This window comes from Ixodes scapularis, unplaced genomic scaffold, assembly GCF_016920785.2.
Source record: "Ixodes scapularis isolate PalLabHiFi unplaced genomic scaffold, ASM1692078v2 PGA_scaffold2__306_contigs__length_199485367, whole genome shotgun sequence".
In the NCBI taxonomy this organism is placed as follows: domain Eukaryota; kingdom Metazoa; phylum Arthropoda; class Arachnida; order Ixodida; family Ixodidae; genus Ixodes; species Ixodes scapularis.
Window position 1 is genome coordinate 80,910,471 of NW_024609857.1, and position 18,687 is coordinate 80,929,157.

At 48.8% G+C, this 18,687-nt stretch overlaps 1 protein-coding gene across 1 annotated transcript in view; it reads right to left on the reverse strand.

The window, feature by feature from the left end:
* Positions 1-1,484: 1,484 nt before the first annotated feature.
* LOC8039159 (glutamate receptor ionotropic, kainate 2) overlaps positions 1,485-18,687 on the reverse strand; it is a 282,849-nt gene continuing 265,646 nt past the window's right edge. Inside the window, exons 14-15 of the mRNA XM_040502983.2 lie at positions 15,835-16,097; positions 1,485-1,876 (exon numbers count right to left, since the gene is read on the reverse strand). Coding sequence (XP_040358917.1) covers positions 1,709-1,876; positions 15,835-16,097 — 431 coding nt within the window. The 3' untranslated portion in view covers positions 1,485-1,708. The remainder of the gene's footprint in view (positions 1,877-15,834; positions 16,098-18,687) is intronic.

Consider the following 18,687-nt stretch of genomic DNA (forward strand, 5'->3'; position numbering starts at 1 on the left):
CGGAGTCCGTTGCTGAGGTGGAGAGAATCATTCGGACTTGAGTTGGCAGTCTCTGGAGAAATAGTTCTCGGAGTATGCTTGCGTCCAAGGTATTTGCATTATCACCCAGTAGTTGCTCCATAAGACGAAGTAGCTCCGATGGCTTCCTGTCTCCAAGCTCCTCTGATGTCAGAAGCTGTTGAAGTCGCCGTTGTTCGGACTCCGTCGTACGCCGTATAAGCTCGGCCTTGAGCATGTCGTACGGCATATCTTGAGGGGGTGCCCGCAGGATATCCCGGACAACCGCCGCCAATGTTTGGGGCAGTGACGAGACGACGTGGTCAAATTTGGATTGTTGGGAAGTTATCTTATTGTCCCGGAACGAGGACTCGATGGTCAAGAACCAAAGTTCCGAGTCCGCCGACCAGAATTCCGGCAGTTTCAAATTTATTGAAGCAACTGCGGCAGCTGCTGAGCTCTCTTCTGAGCGACTCATGATTGACTGCGTGAATGTGCGTCGGGTGATGGGCGGTTCCAAGGATTTGAACGCCAAAGAGGTATTTGCCTTGCGGATGAGGACGGTGTTTTTGAGTCCGATCACGTCCGGGTCACCAAAATTGTGGGTTCTTATGAAAGCGAGGAGTCGCGAGCGCCACAATATATTATATTTACATATTTACAAAAAGAAGTAAATCAACGTGAAGGTTGTTTGTCCGTAGGTAAGGCCGAACACTAGCTCATTCTCGTGCTATCTATTTCTTGCCCGCCTCTCGCGCATCCCTGCGTCCTCTTCTTCCTTGTGACCGTAGATCCTACATGTTTTTGTGTTTTGGCTGAGAAGAGGTGGGCTGCTGTGCCTTTTGTATTACGTGATGTGCTGTTCTGGAAAGACATTCTTTTACCGATATGTCAACGGATCCGTATATGACCAGGAATGTAAGATATTCAACTAGGTTTTCTACTTATATTATGTTTCTTATTGCGTGTCTGTGCCTTCTATTGTAATCCTTGGCTGCCATGCATTTTTGCGGAATGGGAGTTGACGGCGTGATGTTTAGTTTCCGATTTGGCGGTCGTCTTGGGATGTCATGCACGCGATCGGTGGGTTGATTCAGGAGTTTTATGATGACTCGTTTTGGAGTCCTGCATTTAAGGCTTGTTTGGTGCATGTCGATCTGAATGGCGAGGTTTCTCTTGGAATTCCGGTAATAGGACGCAGTTTCGCAATTCCCCATTATAGTGCACCTGGATTGGCAGTAGTGGGACGCACTTTCACAATACCCCACATTTATTGCACTTGGATTGGCGGCAGTGAGATGCACTTTCACAATATCTTAATTTTAGTGCGCTTGGGTTGGGAAGCTATGGCCCACCCTGCATTTCGGAACAGGGATACTTTCTTGTTTCAGTGTATTTTGTTTACTCCGTAGAAACGAAGGCCTGATATAAAATTTTGTTTCCAATAATATTTAAAAAAAAACATTCATATTAGGGAAATGTCGTGCTTTCTTTAGGAATCATGCATTTTAAAAATAGAAAATAATTTAAGAATTAAATATTAGAAGAAAACTACAAATCTGAGAAGCATGTAATAACACCGGCTTCATAAGAAGTATTTATTTGATGTCCAACAAGTACCGCTCCTGTGTTTTGCAGAATCCTAGTCTCAACGATGAAAGAAATATATATATATATAATTTGGGTCGTATACGCCTTCACCTTCGGGCGGCTAGCGGGGTGGCTTGATGCTAGTCATGCTGTAATTTATGTGATGCAGAGAGCTAAGCCCCACACTATTCGACATTGAGTCGTCGGGAGTCTTCTGAGGGTTCTCTTTAGAACCCTTGCAGGAGAGTACCAGCTTGAGCTCCTTCCACAACTCGATCCAAATATAGTCCTGAAAAGAAAAAGAAAAACAGAAACAGAAATAAAATATCAGAATATAAACATGCCAAACTTCGGTTTGGTTGCTTAATTTCACACTCGGTACTTACTGCACCGTACCGTCGGGTGCAGCCGACGGTACGATCAGATGGAGTTAATTAGGCTGTGCCAAAAGTGCACCGTCACGGTGATCGTTTTCTTTCGTGGGTTTACTATGAACGGCGAAACCTGTACCGCTCAAAAAAGAAGAAAAACTTAGTATCATGAAGACTTTGCTCTCTCGGGACAGCAAAAACGTCGTTGATGAGCACCGTGACGATCTAATTTTGGCGCTTTATGATTGCCTCCATCAAATCATACCGTCGGATACGGTCGGACTTAAACTAAAACATTGCTTAGCGAAAATAAATTCTGTGCTCTACAATGTTGACGCAACTGCACCGACATCGAGCTCAGACCAAAAAATGAAATTCGTTTACAATACCCTGTAATGCCGAATTAGAGCGCAGCTCTTGAGGAGGACAAGGGGAGTCTACGGAGAGGAGGGTATGCCCTTCCTCCTCCCCTCCTCACTAATCCTCCCTACTCTCCTTCTCCTACCCTCCTCCCTCCTCCTCCTCCCTTCCTTCTCCCCTCCTCTCTCCCTCCCACCTCCTTTGTGACGTCATTTGTGACCCTCGTGACGTTATTTGTGACCCTCTGAAGGTCACTGTAAAGGTCGTGACCTTCGTCGTGACTTTCACGACTGACCTTCTAGACGTAACTCGTGGTCCTAGTGACGCTCATGGCGTCGCTCGTAATTCTCGTGACGTCACACTTGACGTCACGTGTGACATCATTATGGGGAATGTCGCATAATGTAACACGCGGTTACGCCAACGGCAATGGCGACAGCGACGCCAACGCCGCTCAAGCCGGAAACAGGCACCTAAAAGCTGCGTTCTAAAATTTTATACGAGCGCAGTGCCAGCGTTCTATACATTCTATACAAGAATGCATAGACGCTTTTAGGAGCTGTGCATAGGCGGTGCCATAAATGACCTTCTGTTCTGGCTTCCCCTTATTCCGTTTACTTCCCTTCCTCTTTACATACCAGGCCAGGTTATAGCAATTTTTGATTTTATACGGAGCGCAAGTTCATCTGCTTCTTTTGCATTGGTTGTGGTGATGTCAGAACGCTGAGCTCTGATTTGTTCTGAATAACATATAGCTGGTAGACCTCAAGGTAGCTTGCTTTGAGGTCTACCCACTATCCTTAAATCAGAGCCAATGAGAGCTCGGCGTCTTTCTTGCGCCACTCCAGCTCCTGCGCAAGAAGCAGACGACTTGCTCTGCGCATTGCGTTTTTTCCTCCGGCATTCCAGTTGGTGAAGGCTCGTGAACGCCCGTTTCAGTGGCTTTTAACCTCATTAAGACAATAGCAATTCGGGAATCGTGGCCATTATCTGAAGCGTCAGCAATCATATACAGTAGACTCTCAGTAAACGGAACTCCAAGGGAGCAAACAAATTTGTTCCATTTAACAGGAGTTCCGTTTACTAAGAGAGATATAAAAAGTGCCGATTCATGTGTGCACACTCTCTTAATACTATTTTATGGATGTCTAAACACTATGAGGTGAATGTAACTCATAGTTTTTTAGAAAGCAAGGAAAGTACATGAGGTTTTTACATAGCATTCACAAGTTTATTAGGCAGCAATTAATCACTGTGGACTGAAAAATGCATTGATTTTCTTTTGTTTGAGTTCTTGCATCTTCATCTTCAGAATCTTTTTCTCCATGTCACTTAGGCTTTGGAGGAACACTTCCGATTCTGGCTCCTTAAGAAAAAAATTCCTTAGGTACAGCACAGCAGACTCTGCCCCATGAAGTGTGGTAACTTCTGTGGCAGCTACCTCTTCAGAGTCTTTTTCCACCTCCTCCTCCTCTTCATCGCATACTTCGTCAACAATGCTTTGCACAGTGTTGTCGGGGCAAGTTGCCACGCCGCTGTCAACTTGCACGTATTCATCGAAGTCCAGTGTGATTTCTCTTAAAGCACACTGCTCAATTAGTACCTCCTGCCTTTCAAGGGCATCTTGGCTGTCGCATTCAAAGTCCTCCAAGTCAGATGTCAGGTCACTTGAAGAAAATCCTGCGTGCCTGAAGCAATTTGCTATGCTAGTGGGAGTCAGCTGCCTCCAGGCATCGGCAATGAGGTGAACGGCGCCAAGAACGTCCACCTTGTACTCTTTATCCTGGCTCATGCACAAGAGCATCCTCTGCAAGAGACCCTTGCGGAAGCGTGACTTGAGGGCTTGGATAACTCCCTGATCCATGGGCTGCAAAATTGCCGTGGTGTTAGCTGGGAGGAACTCCAACTGAATCGATTTCAGTCCTGTTACAGTCCCATGTCCAGGGCAGTTGTCAACGAGAAAAAGGACTTTCCTATTTTGCCTCGAAAATCGCGCATCCTCGGTGTGCAGCCATTTGCTGAAGAGGGCTTGGGTCATCCAAGCTTTCGAGTTCGACTCGTAAGTGACGGGCAGAGTAGTGATGCCTTTGAAACAGCGAGGATTTCTTGATTTTCCTATCACAAGGAGCTTCAACTTGTCGCTGCCTGACATGTTTGCTCCAACAAGAACAGTCAGTCTGTCTTTGCTGAGTTTGCCACCTGTGCACAGTTCACCTTTAAAAGCGATTGATTTTGATGGCAGGAGCTTAAAAAAAGTGCTGTTTCATCCACGTTGTATATGTCATCGTCCTTGAACTGCCGCATTATCTCCGGCAGCCGTCCTGCCCGCCAGTCACGACACGCAGTTGCATCAGCTGCAGCAGCTTCTCCCGCAATGGTGCGAAAAACGAGGCCGTTCCTTTCTTTAAACCTTGTCAGCCAGCCTTCACTGCACAAGAAGTCCGTTATCCCGAGCTGAAGAACAAACTCTTCTGCTTTGGCACGGATTAGTGGTCCGTTGATGGGAATGCTCTGGCTCCGGGCTCGCCTAAGCCACAAAACCAAACACTTCTCCAGTTCTTCGTGGTCGCCGTGTCGCAGACGCTTCCTTTGGGGCCCGAATCGTGAAGTTTCGAATGCATCTCGTAGCTTGTCCTTGTCGTGCAGGATCCTCGTTAAGCTGCTTTTCGGGACGCCGTGCTTCGTCGCGAGCGCCGTCTTCGAGTATGAGCCGCTTTCGAAGTCAAGAATGACGTCCATCTTCTTTTCCAACGTCAGCGCATGGTGTGCCCGCTTCTGTGTTGCCATTGAAACAACGGAGGCGAGGCCTCAACTTCGCGAGCGCTTACGAGCCACCGAAGTTGGAAGACACCAACGCGGCAATGAAGCACGATAGGCACCACGACGGCAGGAACGATGCGGCTGCAACCTAGGCGACTCGAACAGAGACCGAACGACTTGATCAAGAACAGCAGTGTTGCATTCGTTGCGCCGACTACCAACGAGGCGAGGCCAACGAGGCTTACGAGGCAAGAAAAAAAACAACAAAGAAACAGCCGGAACCGGAAAAGGCTGATGCTCATGGCAATGGGTCTGCCAGAAGTTGTATTTTCGGTTCCGTTTACACGGTGAAGCGCAAATTTTAGTTCTGATTACCGAAAGTTTTTTTTACCTTGTCTGAATACAAAACCAACCAACTTACGGGCTACTGTTCCGTTTAAGCGGCAATTCCGTTTAAGCGATTTCCGTTTATCGAGATTCTACTGTATAAACATTTCTGTATGAGTGTACTTGTTTTGTGTTTTAGACAAATCATAAGACTAATATAGTGTATTTTGCTTTCTAGGTGCAGCATGGTGCAAATCAAAATAGTGTGGTTCTTTGTTCTCTTTTTCTACATAATCGGACATTGACCTTTTAAGACACAACGTGACATTAAATCCAACTACGATAATTACCCAAAAATTGTGTCGATCTCAGTTATTTTTTATTACTTCTATTCTTCATTCTACCTCAGTGTTTTTAAATAAACATACACTTGTTATTTTTGTGAACATTGTAAAGACCTCGCATTCGAATATTGCCGCGCTCAGGGCCGAGCAAACAACGCTCGGTCATTGAATTTCTAAACATTCCCGCTTATTCTTACACGGGGCGTAACTTTTATCATTTCGACTTTGTTTCTAGTTCTAGAAGGTGCCTGTTTATTCTTTCCTCGAGCGCGCGTCGCTCCAAGCTTCTTTACCGAATGCTCGAGATAGCCACGCAGATTAGATAAGAAGCGGCCCATGATCGTGTCGACTCAGTCAGTCCCGCTTTCGCTGGCTGTTTCGCCGTCTATTCGCACCCCGCTTTTCTGCTGTCTCGACGCTCGTGCTTTATTTTGCTTGGCCACAACTTCGCCTATTAAATCCTCATTTTCAGTTCACTGTTCGTCCTCTCGTCACTTTCATTCGTGACATATCTGGTGGAGGTGCGGGGTGCCGCAGCCCATGGAGTGTACCCCTCGGAGGCCTCGCAGCGCAAGGCCAGTCCCCGGCTCGAGAAGCCCGTCCGTGGAACCGACCAAGACCCGAGAAAGCCCCCGTGTCCAAGGTTTGCCCCGGCCGACTTGGAAGTAATCCGTTACAAGTAACGGAATTACTTGTAATTAATTACTTTTCTAGTAACGTTGTAATTAATCCGTTACTTTTATTGCAAATGTAATTTGTAATCTAATTTCATTACTTTTCCAGTAATGCGTTACTGAAATTACTCGTTACAATTCTTCCGCCCCGTCAAAGGGAGAAATAGAGAGGAAGAAGGGCGATGCAACGGCCTTCGCGCTTTTAGCATGGTAACAGAAGGCGGGGGTTCGCTCGTGAAGAGATCTAGTGCTGGCGAAGGAAAGGAATACACGGAAACCGTGACAGCCCAGCCAGAGCCCTTTTCTGGACTTGTTCGTACGGTCAGTCAGGCTGGGAGGATTCGACTGTCTACTACATGAAGGCAACAAGCTTCGGCTTGGAAAACGAACGGACTGCTTCGAGCGCACAAACGAGCAGAAAACTAATGGCCCATAAAACCATCGAGTGGGAGTCGTGAAGAGTACGAACGTGGACACTGTGACCGTGGTGCAGAAGTCCGCTCGCCCGCTTCCCCCCCCCCCCCCCTCTCCTTTTCGCCCCACCCCCTGCGTGTTGTCCCCCAAAAAGCAATCAGCATTTTTTTTTGTCACAGGAGACCGTCCTTTGCTTGCCGATGTTCTGCCTACACACACCCATCTCGCAGACAAAAAAAAAAAATTGTAACGAGATCTTGACCCTGTTCATCTCTGACAGCGCTGTGAAAGCTAAATACTGGCTGGACCAACCAGCTTTGTTGTTTATGCCACTTGACTTCGCACTAGCGGATGCGTAAGGCACAAACATAAGGGAAGCGATGCAAGCAGCTCATTGGAACAGAAAAAAAATGTAGCGTCAACACTACTGACAGTTCAAACAGTAACTTTAGACAGCAGGCGATAAGGGGGCCAGGGAGCACAGCCAAAATGGCTTGGGACTTCGAAGCTGAACACATATATTCCTAGAAACGAGAATGTTGGAGTTCTCGTCAGCGGATTGTGCCTACGGGAACTTACTCCGACATTTTAGGGAAAGGGAACACAGCCCGAGTTTTCTGAGAATAAACAGTGGCTGACTTGAACACAGTAGGGTGCCTCCACAGGAGATAAGGCAGCGCCAGGCGGCTGTAAACGCGTGGGGTACATTGATGCCTGCTGCTCACTGAAAATTGTGCTTTTTTAATATTTTCTGAACGGAAAAATCAGCTTAGCTGAAAGATTGTCGATGAATATTTCGTGTGAAGTTTCAGTTTTGATTAGTTTGATGATCAAGAAAAAAGATCAAGTGGGTCAAGGCCGGATAACAACCTTCAACAAGCGGTACTCTGAAATCTGCCCAAACGCAAGTACCGCATGTACGTCTTACAGCCAGTTGGTTTTAGTGGCTAAACCAGCCCCTATTTAGGCAATATATAGCAACCGTAGAAAAACCACATCTTCAGGAGAGTCGTGTTCCAAAGTTTGCCGTTGCCATATTTCGAATGGTGTGCCTGCCTCTGCCACCCATGTGCATTCGTCGCATGTTCATGGGATTCAATCCTGTCCCGGGGTGACAGCGCTAGATTCGTTTATATAGAACACCTGTTCCAGTCCTTTAGAGCTTTATAGATCCATCGTCGTAAAATTATTATCCTAAAATAATCGGTAGATATAGTACTGAATCTGTTTTATTTTTGATGGGGCCCCAAATCCCCCCCCCCCAAACACGCAGTAGATATGGCAGGTATTTTGCGTGTTTCTTTAAAGTGACGCAAAAGTAATTGAGTAAAGTAACGAAGTAATTAATCAGTTACTTTCTACGGGGAGTAATTTTTAACGATAATCCACTACTTTTTAGGCCAAGTAAGTGTTATTGTAATTAATTACTTTTTTTTGGAGTAACGGGCACAAGTATGGCCCCCAGAAATCGGTCGACTGCCTAGGGAGGTCCACCAGTCGATGAAGCCGACAATGACCACCCAATCGTCGCAGACCCCTTCCGTCACCCCCCTCACCTACCTGCCCGTCGCCCCTCGATCGCCGACGCCCTTCCATGGCGAACTCTATGAAGACGTCAAGGACTGGATCCTACACTACGAGCGCGTACGTGGCCCGCCACAGCGGATGGAACGCTGAGCAACGCCTCCAGAACCTCTGCTTCTCGCTAAAGGCACCGCGAAGCACTGGCTCATGTCGCACGGAGTGGCTTCGCTCACTTCGTGGGACATCAGCCAACGAGTTGAAGCGTACCTTTTCGAGCCAATACCGGCGACAGTAAACGAAGGACCTCCTCCAGGCGCGGACTCAAGCACCCAATGAAAGCGTGACCAGCTTTGTTGAAGAAATGCAACGAATGTGTACATGCGTCGACCCGCAAGGAACCTAGCAGAAGAAGTTGCGCTTTTTCATGAGGGGCGTAAAGTGTGAATTCTTGCTTGGTCTTGGCCGCAACCCCCACGACGTTTGAAGGCTTCGTGGCCGTGGCGACCAATATCGAGTGAGCGCCGTCGGCCAGAGCTGTCCACTATTCACGACTCGCCGGCGTGTCAACTGTTTCAGCTGTTTTAACACCTCGCTCCGATGTCGATGATGTTGGCTACTAACACCTGCGACAAATCTTCCGGGAGGTCGTCCGAGAGGAACCCTGAAAGCTGCTCCCCGCTGCTAAGCGCCCGGCGTCGCTGTCAGTCACCGAGATCGTACTCGACGAGGTACAGCGGGCCTTGCAGCCTGAATCTCCAGACGGCGTGCGAGCCCTCGAGGAACCGAGGCTGACCTACGCCGCCATGGCCAGACGACAGCCGCAAGCTTCCCGCCAAGCTATGGCGCCAGTAACACGTGGAACTTCAGCGCTGCAGTACTCCCGACGTCCCGAAGAATGGCAGTCAGTGCTGCAGGAACAACCAGCACCCAAGAAGGCCGACGTGTGGAGGACGGCCGAGCGACTCCCGCTATGCTACCACTGCGGGGAAGCCGCCCACGTCTAGCGTCGTTGCCTGTAGCGGCTGCTGGGGCTACACGACTTCCACACTGACGACCCGCGCCCACGCTAAGGAGAGCAACCTCGGGAGATCGACGACTATCTGCTACGTCCGCCCTGTCCCATGCCTGCGCCTCGACGTGGGTCCCTGTCGCTCTGACCACGACGTCCAGCTTCGCCGATGCATAGGCACCGACGTGAGGGCCTGTCGCCCCTCGCCCATCGTCGGGGAAACTAAGGGTGGCAACCCCTGGAGGCGGAGTTGCCGAAGACGACCGTTGAAGACATCCTCCGAGAACGTCCGAGGGCCCCCACTCTGGTGACGACAAGCATAGAAACCATGATCCTGCAACGGTGCCCAACCGCCTCAAGGTTGTCATCGACGGCCATGCCGACTTCGGAAAGTCACGATGCCCTTGGGACTGCCCGCAAATACGCACCGCCGGAGGACATTTTAACACGCCTGTTGGGACCGTGCATTGCTCGCGTCGAAATTTATTGCGAGACGTGTCCAGTGAAGTTCGTCGTCCTTCTGGACTGTGCAAAAGACGTTATCCTTGGCATGGACTTCCTGTGTGAGTAAGGCGCCGTGATCGACCTTGGAGCAAGCTGGTTGACGCTGCGAAAACCTGTCCTACGTTTGGGGGGATTCAAAACGACGCCAGCCGCCGTCCGAGTCATTACTGACCACGTGAACCTACCGCAACGGTCGAGTGTTCTTGTGCCCGTCGTGACCGATGCAGTCGCCCGCGGGAAAGTTCTTCCGGAAGGCGACGTCCAACTGCTCCTCGAGAGGAATAGGCCTCGCAAGGGGCGTAACAGAGCTGCAGGATGGGCGCACTGTGGTCCTCGGGACGAACTTCCGACAGGAGGCAAAGCACCTCACGAAAGGTATCGCTGCAGGACATGTCGAGGAACTCCGGGCCGACGCCGAAATCGCCGCGATCTCTGAGGAGCCCTCGACACGTCAGCCTTGCAGTAAACCGCCGCCGCAGCTCGACGTTATTTCGAAGCTCAGTGCCACGGAACGACGACAGCTCGGAGACCTTCTCGCCGAATTCAGCGACTGCTTTGTGCCGACATCGAAAGTGCGCCAGACAACAGTTGCGAAACATCGCATCGTTACCAACAAGGATGCGCTCCCTCTGCATCGGCCGCCATACCGAGTCTCTCCAAAGGAAAGAGAGGCCATAAACAAGTAGAAGAGATGCTCCACGACGACATCATTCAGCCTTCGAGCAGCCCGTGGGCCTTGCAGTCGTACTGGTGAAGAAGAATGATGGAAGGCTTCGATTCTGTGTTAACTACCGGCGGCTCAACGCAGTCACGACGAAATATGTGTATCCGCTCCCCCGCAACGACGACACGCTGAACCGGCTGCGCCAGTCACGATAATTTTTGTCGATGAATATTAAGAGTTGGTACTGGCAGATCGAAGTCGACGAACGGGACCGATAAAAGACTGCCTTGGTCACGCCCGACGGGCTGTATGAGTTCAAGGTGACGCCCTTTGGACTGTGCATTGCGCCGGCAACTTTCCAACGTGCCATGGACACCGTACTGGCAGGCCTCAAATGGAATTGCTGTCTCGTTTACCTCGACGACGTCGTGGTATTCTCGGCCCACTTCGACGATCACCTGCGACACCTTTGTCCGTACTTGAAACGATAATGACCGCAGGACTCACCCTCAAGCCGACGGAATGCCGGTTCGCCTATGACGAACTAAAGCTCCTATACCACGCTGTGAGCAAGGAAGGTGTATGTCCCCACCCTGGGAAGAGTCGCGCCGTAGTGGTTTGCCACCGCCCATGGACGTAAAGGCCGTACGACGAATTTTGGGACCTTGCGCATAATACTGGTGGTTCGTTCGGGATTTCGCAAAGCATTCTGAGTCACTCACGGGCCTCGCGGAAGACGCCGTGAACTTCGAATTGCGTGGAGGACAACAGGGATTTGACGAGCTAAAGCGATTGCCCCAGTCACCGCCGATTCTCGGCCACTTCGACCAATCAGCCGAAACGGAAGTTCACACGGACGCCAACAATACAGGACTCGGAGTGGTACTCGTCCAATGACAAGAGGGTGCAGAGCGTGTGATCGCATACGCTAGTCGAATGCTGTCGAACGCGGAACGCAATTACTTGACGACCGAGAAGGATATCTGGCCGTCGCCTGAGCCATCAAGAAATTCCGCCCGTACTTGTACGGGAGCCCTTTTTGAGTAGACACCGACCACCCATCGCTTTGTTGGTTAGCTAGCCTGAGGGACCAATCGGGACGATTGCTAGGTGGAGCCTATGACTGCAAGAATACGACGTGACCGTGGTCTAAAAGTAAGGCCAAAAACACAGCGACACCGACTGCCTGTCCAGAGCCCCCGTCGAGTCAGCTACCGTCTGTGCCAAAGACGACTACGACGAGGACTACTTTCTTGGCGTAGTGAGCGTTCACGGTATGACAGCACCTCAGCGGGTCGACCCTGATCAGCGCGCACTGATTGACCACTTGGACGGACGAAGGGGTATGATTCCCCGAGCCTTTGTCCCTACTAACATTCGCCGTCCGGCAAGGGATTCCCTAGAAAGGGAAGTTCGATAACAGCCACTCGACGTGGCTCCTGGTAATTCCTACAACTCTTCGAGAAGAGATCTTCCAAGCCTGCCAGGACGATACGAAATCAGGTCACCTTGGCTACAGCGGGACTCTCGCGAGGATCTGAGAAGAGTACTACTGGCACAGGCTCCCGAAGATTGTAAAACCTCTACACAGGATCGTGCCACAAGTGCCAGCAACGGAAGAAACTGCCGACGAAACCGGCAGGCCTCCTGCAGCCCATTGCACCCCAGACTGCACTGTTACAGCAGACTGGAATGAATATGCTTGGACCTTTCTCGCCGTCGACGCAAGGAAAGCGTTGGATAATCGTGGTAACTGATTATCTAACCCGGTAAAGCGAGGCAACGCACTCCCGTAGGGAACCGCAGTGGAAGTAGCCAAGTTCTTCGTTGAGTCTATCGTCCTCCGACGCAGCGCTCCGCAAGTTCTGTTCACGGACCGAGACTCACCATTCATGGCACAACTGACACAAGAGATACACCGCCTTAGTCACACCGACCACCATCGAACGACGGCATGCCACCCGCAGACCAACGGACTGATGGAGCGATTAAACAAAACCATCGCTGATATCATCTCTACGTACGTGGACGTGGAACACAAGACGTGGGATGAGGTGTTGCCCTACGTCACTTTGTGTACAACACGGCGGTTCAAGAGACAACTGGGATTACACATTTTCAGCTGGTACACGGCAGAAAAGTGTCGACGATGCTCGACGCCATGCTGCCCCACGACCCGACGGTCGACTGCACCGACGACGCCCAGCTGGTCACCCAACGGGCAGACGAGGTACGCCAGCCTGCCCACGTTGCATAATGTACCTGCAACGTGTCGACGCTGGCTGATAGAACCTTTGTCACCGCGACGTGGAATTCCACCCCGGAGATAGGGTGTGGGTGTGGACGCCCATTCGGCGCCACGGCCTCAGCGAGAGACTGTTCAAACGCTACTTTGGACCCTACAAGGTCATTCGCCGCCTTCGGGACTTGAATTTGTGCTCCCCGACGGAACCCGACCATCAGAATGCTGGGCCGTTCTTTGCTCGTTCGGATTCTGGCGCTGCATGTTTATTTCGACTCACCCTATTTTTTTAGCCGTCTTTTTTTTACTTTTACGTCCCATCGGGTCGATGCGCTTTTAAAGGTGTGTGTGTGTGGGGGGGGGGGGGGGGGGGGTAATGCCACTCTCAGGGACGAGTAAACACCGCTCGGTCACGGAATTCATGGAATTCTAAAAGACTCCCGTTTAATCTTTCTCCGGACGGAACTTTTTATCATTTCGTCTTTGTTCTTGTTCTAGAAAATGCCTGTTCATTCTCGCCCCGAGCACGCGGCGCTGAAGAAGCGTGTTTGCCGAATTCTGTAGATAGTCACGCAGACTATAGTCCGTTGCAACCTAAGAACGAAGGGCGAGGGTAAGACGGGCCGGGGAGGGGGAAGCGGACGGAACGCTGGAGAAGAGAGGGGGAAGCCTCCTTCTCTCTTTAGCGTTCCGTCTGCTTCCTCCTCCCAGGACGTCTTACCTTCGCGCTTCGTTCTTAGGTTGCAACGGACTGTAGATAAGGAGTGGCCCGCTCATGACCTTGTCGAATCAGTCAGTCTCGCCTTCGCTTGCTGTTTGGCTGTCTAACCACCGCCCACTTTTCTGCTCTCTTGATTCTAGTGTTTTATTTTGCTTGGCACAAGTTCCCCTATTAAATCCTTATTTTCAGTGCACTGTTCGCCCTCCTGTCACATTCATTCGTGATAATATCAGCTGGTCAATTCTAGTGCTGCCTCAATTTTGTTTTACTTTCATTAGTTCCAACTTTAGTAGAAAAACTAAATGGTTCATTTATAGTTTGTTGGCTGTACTGCGTTGAAATGTTTTCGTAAACAATATTTTATAAAATCTAAGATAATAACTATTTGGTGTTATGGAGAGGGTTATCACACCATCTAACTCAACATTTCGAATAGTAACATGCTTTTTCAAGAATGTTTAAAAATGCTTGTTCTAAACACATGAGCTATATTACTTGTCCCATGATGCAGTAAAACAAAGCTAATTAAAAAACAAAACCCCTGCGTCTTACGCGTGTACCATATCGTGATCGTCGCAGTCAAAACCAACAAAGGCGATTGTGTCGCGCGAATACTCTCATAGTATTTATTGCAGAAAGCGACAACTTTTAAGACCTTTTTCATCATTGTAGTTCACAAACTGATATGCAAAATGGAGACAAATAGTCCAGTTCACTCACAACCGATGGTTTCGGCCTTCGATGGTGCATCTCTCTTTTATTGCGTCACGTGGGCCTCCAGTGTGCTTCATGTTTTAGAGCGCAGCTCTTAGGCGCAGGTTCCCGGCTTGAGCGGCGTCGCCGTCGGCGTAACCGCGAGTGACCCTCGTAACCCTCGTGAGGGTTACGAGGGTTACTCTCACGAGGGTTACCCTCACGAGTATCACAAGGGCTACGAGGGTTACTAACCCTCGTAACCCTCACGAGGGTTACGAGGGTTAGTTACCCTCAAAAGGGCTACCCTTTACGAGGGTCACGAGGGTTATGAGAGTTACCCTCACGAGGGTTATGAGAGTTACCCTCACGAGGGTGACGAGGGCTACCCTCACGAGGGTCACGAGAGTTACCCCCCCGAGGGTCACGAGAGTTACCCTCACAAGGGTTACTAGGGTTACCCTCACGAGGGTCACGATGGTTACCCAGGTCACGTGACCTCCCCAAGTTCACAAGACCCCCTGAGGTCACGTGACCCCTCCCGAGGTCACGTGACCCCCATTGACGTCATCGCCACTTATGGCGTCATCGGTGACGTCACTGATGACGTCACCGGCATATGCATCGTCATCGTCATCATCACTGATGAAGTCATCAGTGACGTCACTGATGACGTCACCGGCATCTGCATCGTCATCGTCATCATCACTGATGACGTCATCAGTGACGTCACTGATGACGCACCGGCATCCGCATCGTCATCGTCATCATCACTGATGACGTCATCAGTGGCGTCATCGTCATCATCACTGATGACGTCATCAGTGGCGTCATCAGTTACGTCGCTGATGACGTCATCGGCATCGTCACGTGACCCCCGATGTCACGTGACCCCCCACGGTCACGTGACCTCCACAAGGTCACGTGACCCCCCAAGGTCATGTGACCCCCCCCGCCACCCGAGGTCACTTGACCCACCCCCCCAGTGCCCTTCCCTCCTCCTCCTCAAGAGCTGCGCTCTAATTCGGCGTTACAGGGAGTTGTAAACGGCTTCATTTTTTAAGTAGCTAGCAATCAAATGCGTTACTGTCAAGTTGATACAAAATGTTTATTTTGAAAATTGGTATTAAGAAACCTACAAAGCTACTCTTTTGAATGCCTAAAAATAATAGTGCATATTTCTTCTGTTGGGTGCCAACATACGCAAGTCTACGAGTACTTTAAATATCCCAGGTTCAAACTCTTGCAGCAGAAAGAGGTTGCTCTTTACGCTTTGTTAAGAAGGTGTTGCTGTGAAAAACAGGCAAACTTAGAAAAAAAATTGCCATTTTCCGGCCGAATGCAATGCCTTAATAATTAACACGATACATCGCAAGATATAGTAAAGTTTCACCAAGTACGTAAAAAGGGCTATTCGCGTTTGTTGAAAGAAGTACATTGGCAAGCAAGCTTGCTCCCTTACTAATAATAAAAAAAACACTCCAGAAATCTGAATACGCACCTCCTAATTATGTACAAGTGCACCTGTCAGGACAAAGACTGGCATAAAATTTAAGGAACTCCGATCCCCTGGTCGAGAGGAGTTCAAACTGGTTAATAGTTGAAGGCTTCTGCAACATCCACAAACGATGGGTGCTCACCCTTTCGCCGTAGGGTATCTTCTTCACCTTCCACAAGAATTCAAAGGTGACCGTTGCAAGGGCTCCGGCACAGCCGAAGATGAGAGCTAGGAAGACACCGCCAACGTTTGAGAGACCCATCTCGCTGGTCGACGAGGCCGCCGACTCCACGGGACACGCTTCGCCGCCCTTCACCTTCCACCAGCGGCGTTTCAGAATCTCAAGTTCTCCCCGTTCTTGAAGCTTGATGATTGCCGAGGACAGCACCGATCGCACTGGCGAACCTGAAAATGCAAGATAGCAATAAAGCAATGTAGAGAATAAAAACTATCATGATATAAGTCATAATCTCAATAATCAACTTAATTGCACTGAATCAAACTGAAATGGAATCAGAACTTTAGTGTGAAAAATATTCTCAAAAACAATTTCTTTAGAATTTTAATGGTTTGACTGTTTTATGCATACACCTTCGCTTAGACTAGGATGCACTAAAATGTACAATAGGGTGATCAGCTAGTAGCGCAAGAACTAAATCTAAGTGTTGAGTTCGGCGTTCACCTAGCAGCCGAGATTGTCGCTCGTTATTTGAAGGCACATGTTTATTACTTTTTTGTTCGTTTGTCAGTCCCCGGTAGTTAAAACGCCAGTCACACAGAACGTGAAAAACAAAAATTTGCACATGCGAGAAGGTATTTACGCAGAAAAATTTCAAAAAGAAAAAGAAAGAAAGACAGATTGCCAGAGAAACTTGGCATGAGAGTGAGGCAGAAGGGCACACGGAGATATAACTTGTACTTTATCTTGCGTCAGCTATTAAATCTGCCTTCCTTTAAATTAGCCTTGCGTTTCCTCCACAAGAGAGTACCCCCACCTAACGGATTTAAGTTTCAATTTTGACACGTAGAAATCTAACACTGCTGAAGAACGAGTAGTAGTAGACGCTCCAGTGCATAAGCCAAACTTTTCACCACCGCTGTCATAAAGTTTGTTCTTAGTTTTTTTAGTTTTCTACTTTAGGATTGTCAGATGTTTTATATATATTCCGGAGGTGCCCGCAGCCGCAGTGGCTACAGACGACAGGAAAAACTCAAGTGTTCGTGGACGTTTTCCTTTAAATACCGAACTTTTTCTGTTATGATAATATAAAAAGATGCAATACTACCATACACTATTTGTGAAGAAAAGTGAAGTAGCTAATTTAAGAACGCTGCCCGATCTAATAAGGTTCTTGAAAAAAAAACAAATAAAAATAAGATAACCCATGGGAAATTGAGGCAGGAATTTGAGTGCACTATTCAATATCTTGAAAACCCACAAAATATATAATTATGACCAACAATACTGTGTTTGATGGTGAAAGTCTTCAAAGCTTCATTGTCTTGATTTGAGAACATCTTAAAATTCAATATTCGGTAAATATAACGTCTTTCTTAAGATTGTTTTATTCGACATGGAGTTCAACCCAGCCCTTAGTTTTTAGCTCATTAAATATAGCAAGAAATTTCGCAATATTACCGCACGCAGGGCCGAAAAAGCAGCGCTCGGTCACGTGCATTGCACCCCATAATTAACGCCGCCACTGGGTTCCCAAATATTGAGCTCGTGTCGGCTACTCACTGGTAAATTTGTCACCAAAACGTTCGGGATGCCTTCTTAGGATGGGATAGAAATCGGGAACCCAAACATTCTTCAAATAGTTCAATCGGCCGCCGTAGGGACTGCCAGAAACGGCAAATGCCGTGGCGGCGTTAAGTTTGAGGCGGTCTGCTTCTAACGGGTTCTCGTTTATTCTTGCTCCGGACTAACTTCTATCATTTATTCCTGCTTTTTTGTTCTAGAAAGTGCGTGTTCATTCTCGCCCCGAGCGCGTGAAGCTCGAGCCCTCTCTGCCTAATCTTCGAGTTAGTGAAAAACTCCAGATAAGAGGCCGCCCGCGACCTTATCGAGTCAGTCTCGCCCCAACGTTCAATCCCGCTGTTACGTCGACCTCGACACCCTCGGCGCTCTGTTGTTACCGTCTGTTTCCTATTTGGTTTTGGGCATAATTTCGACCCATTAAACATGTCGATTTCTTCAGTCATTCTTTGTTTCGTCACCTCATCATTCGTTACAATGTTGTCACTCAATTAATAAGAAATAAAATTTTAACTCGCATATTATTATTTGATCATTGTGGCGGTGCAGGAGAGTTGACTCAAGATTACAACTGGTAGCAGCGTGCAAAAAGAGAAGGACGAATCGAGGAATGCACAAGAAGACCGCTGAACTTCAACTCAACAATTAATGAAAAGAACACCCAAGTAAACAACCATACCGTTATCGAATCAACGCTGACGATAAGCAAGTTCTTTTTTTTAAATAAATATACCGAAGTCTGGCTAATACAATTATCGCCCTCCTTTCCTATCAAGTACGCTTCCAGCCGTTTTCTTGCAGTTTTGTCACCCCCTTTCCCCAGAATCGTACTATCTTTAAACAACAGCTGACACATGCAAGTGGCACAGTATAAAGGCAGATGTCCTCCAGTTGTTGTGCGCAGCGACAGGGCGTGTTCGCTCGCAGGCTCGTTGACTCATCGTCCAGTTTGGCCTATGTATACCCGACCACAGCTCAAAGCAATTCGGTACACCACTCCTACTTAAAAATCAACACACGTATGTCTGTGTATTACAAAACACTTGCGACCTCTGCCCCCTCTGTCAGCCACCCTGGGCAAAGTTCCGACAACTTACTAGTAAGTTATCGCCACTTTGTGCCAGAGTGGCTGACAGAGGAAGCAAAGGTGACAAGCGATCTGTAAAACAGAAATAAACATGTTGATTGTGCAGTAGGAGTGGTGTACCAAGTTCCTTCGAGCTGCGGTCGGGTATA